Source organism: Mastomys coucha, unplaced genomic scaffold (assembly GCF_008632895.1).
Source record: "Mastomys coucha isolate ucsf_1 unplaced genomic scaffold, UCSF_Mcou_1 pScaffold14, whole genome shotgun sequence".
Lineage (NCBI taxonomy): Eukaryota > Metazoa > Chordata > Mammalia > Rodentia > Muridae > Mastomys > Mastomys coucha.
In genome coordinates this window covers 4,704,580-4,706,816 of record NW_022196896.1, presented here as the reverse complement: position 1 = coordinate 4,706,816, position 2,237 = coordinate 4,704,580, and the positions used below count along the sequence as shown (strand labels likewise).

At 42.2% G+C, this 2,237-nt stretch overlaps 1 protein-coding gene across 1 annotated transcript in view; it reads right to left on the bottom strand.

Annotated features, from left to right (window-relative positions):
- Positions 1 to 326: 326 nt before the first annotated feature.
- Pm20d2 (peptidase M20 domain containing 2) overlaps positions 327 to 2,237 on the bottom strand; it is a 20,820-nt gene continuing 18,909 nt past the window's right edge. The window contains exons 6-7 of the mRNA XM_031366425.1: positions 768 to 875; positions 327 to 561 (exon numbers count right to left, since the gene is read on the bottom strand). Coding sequence (XP_031222285.1) covers positions 407 to 561; positions 768 to 875 — 263 coding nt within the window. The 3' untranslated portion in view covers positions 327 to 406. The remainder of the gene's footprint in view (positions 562 to 767; positions 876 to 2,237) is intronic.

The following is a 2,237-nucleotide window of genomic DNA, read 5'->3' as shown; positions in this document are numbered from 1 at the left end:
AATATGTTTGGAGTTATTTAAAATTTATATTGAGAAAAATGTATTTTCACTATTACTGTAGACAAGCACCTACATAAGACTGTTAAATTGATTGTTGTCTTATATCAAAAAACTTTTATAATTCTTATTTTTATTGTTATAATATTTTATAAATTTTAAGGAATATGACAAAAAAGATATTGTAGGTATTGAAGGGGGGGTCTCTGGGAAGAGCAGTGGTACAAAAGGGAAACAAGAATGTGATTCAATTATATTTAATTGAAATATTTTTTAAATGTTAACAAATTCAGATAAATTGAAATCATGTAACTTTTCTCATCATAATGCAATAAAAGTTAAAAAACAAACAAACAAACAAAAAAAACAAAGAACTTAGCGTTTCCTGAGCCGTCCCTAGGTTTTCCTTCTATGCTGGTGTATTTAAAAGCTGCTCTTCTTCAAGTTTACATTTAAACTCCTTTCTGATTCCTTCCAGCAACTCGGGCTTAAAGATGACATCCAGTGCAGTCATTGCCAGGGCCTTGGCTGTACGCAGCGTGTACAACTGAGCCGCTTGTGATCCTAGAAGGCGAGGAAAACATTGAAATACCTCTCTATGTTAAAATGCATTTAGTAGTTCCTCAGGTTACCTCTCAGGGTCTAACCCGCCTCTCCAACCCGAGCACAGTCCAGTGTTTTCTGGAGCGATTATATGGGAGAACAGGCTAAAAGGGCAGCACTGAGCAGGAAGAGGAAGAGAACCCTGAGTACCGATGGCTGGCGCTTACCTGCAGCTTCTGTGTACTGCTCCGTGTGATTCAAGGCATCAGTCCCAATGTAGAAATACGGATGAATCCCAGGAACCACAAAACTGACATTTCCAAAATCAGTAGAGCCTTGAAACACAAAAGGGAAGAAAGGGGTGTTTGGCTAAGTATTCTGCATGGTGAAGTTGTAACTAGAATCCCGTGCTCCGTCATGGTCCTTCCCAGAGAGCTGTCCGTGGCTCACACTTACTCCCACCTCTGCCTTGGCTAAGCTGCTAGAGTGAAGCATCTCCAGCTCTGCCCCTGCTCAGCCACGCCACAAGGCCAGCCCCACAGCACCCCACTGGGAACCCTGATGGCTCCTCCTCTGTCCCAGGGCTACAGACCCCCTCTCCTGACTGTGACTGTGAGAGACTGGTTCCTTGAGACTTGATGCCAATCCTTCCCGCTTCTCACACCATATTCTCAGATGGTTATTTATTGTTTCAAATTAGCAACTCAAAGTACATTCTTAGTTCTCCAGCTCTCTTGCTTATAATCCTATTGCCCACCATATAGCTCTTCCTCGATGTCTTACACACAGACTCAACATAGCTAGAATCAGATTCATTATCATCATGCTCTGCTACATACCACCTGTTCACAGCTCCCAGATAGCTCAGAGCCATGCTTTCCTCCACTCATCTCTAACCCAATCTCATGCCAGACAGCTCCACTAATCCTCTACACCGACTGCTCTGGGCATCCGCCATGCTCTGCCTGGCAACAGGACTTCAGCGTATACCATTCTTTTGTTTTTCAATTTCTGTTTCTTCCTTTCTTTTTTTAAGGCAGGGTATTATGATAGGCTCAAACTCAGTACGTGATGACCTTGAACCTCTGGTCCTCCTGCCTCTCCCAAGCACTGGGATAACACCAGGTGCCACTATACTTGGGTTATGCAATGCTGGGGTGGAACCCAGGGCTTCAGGCATGCTAGGGACCGAGCTACCAACTGAACCACATCCCAGCCCTGCTGTCCCTCCATCATCTGCCGCTCCCTGAGCAAGCCTGGGAAGCTCAGTTTCTCTATGGAGCCGCTCCCAGTAAGCACAGGAGTAGTAGCAAATCACTTTTTAGTTTCAGTTTACTTCCTATTGGGCTATTTAGTCAATGTCTCTTTACCAATACATTAGTCAAGAAATGGTATTTTAAATCACCACATGTCCAGCCTGTCACAAGACAGATGCTAACATTTGTTGACTAAATCATAATTTTAAAAAAGCATTATGCTAATTCAAAGGCTACTTAGTGAATCCTGATAGGTTAAACCCTGTGCCTGGCAGTTAACCCACGCAAGGGTAAATGTAAGGGAAGGAAATCAACATATGCAGCCAACGGCAACAGGAACTATTTTGTTTAAAGCTCTAAGAATTTCTTTTTTTTTTTTAAAGCTTTATTGCATTATAATGAGAAAAGTTACATGATTTCAATTTATCTGAATTTGTTAAC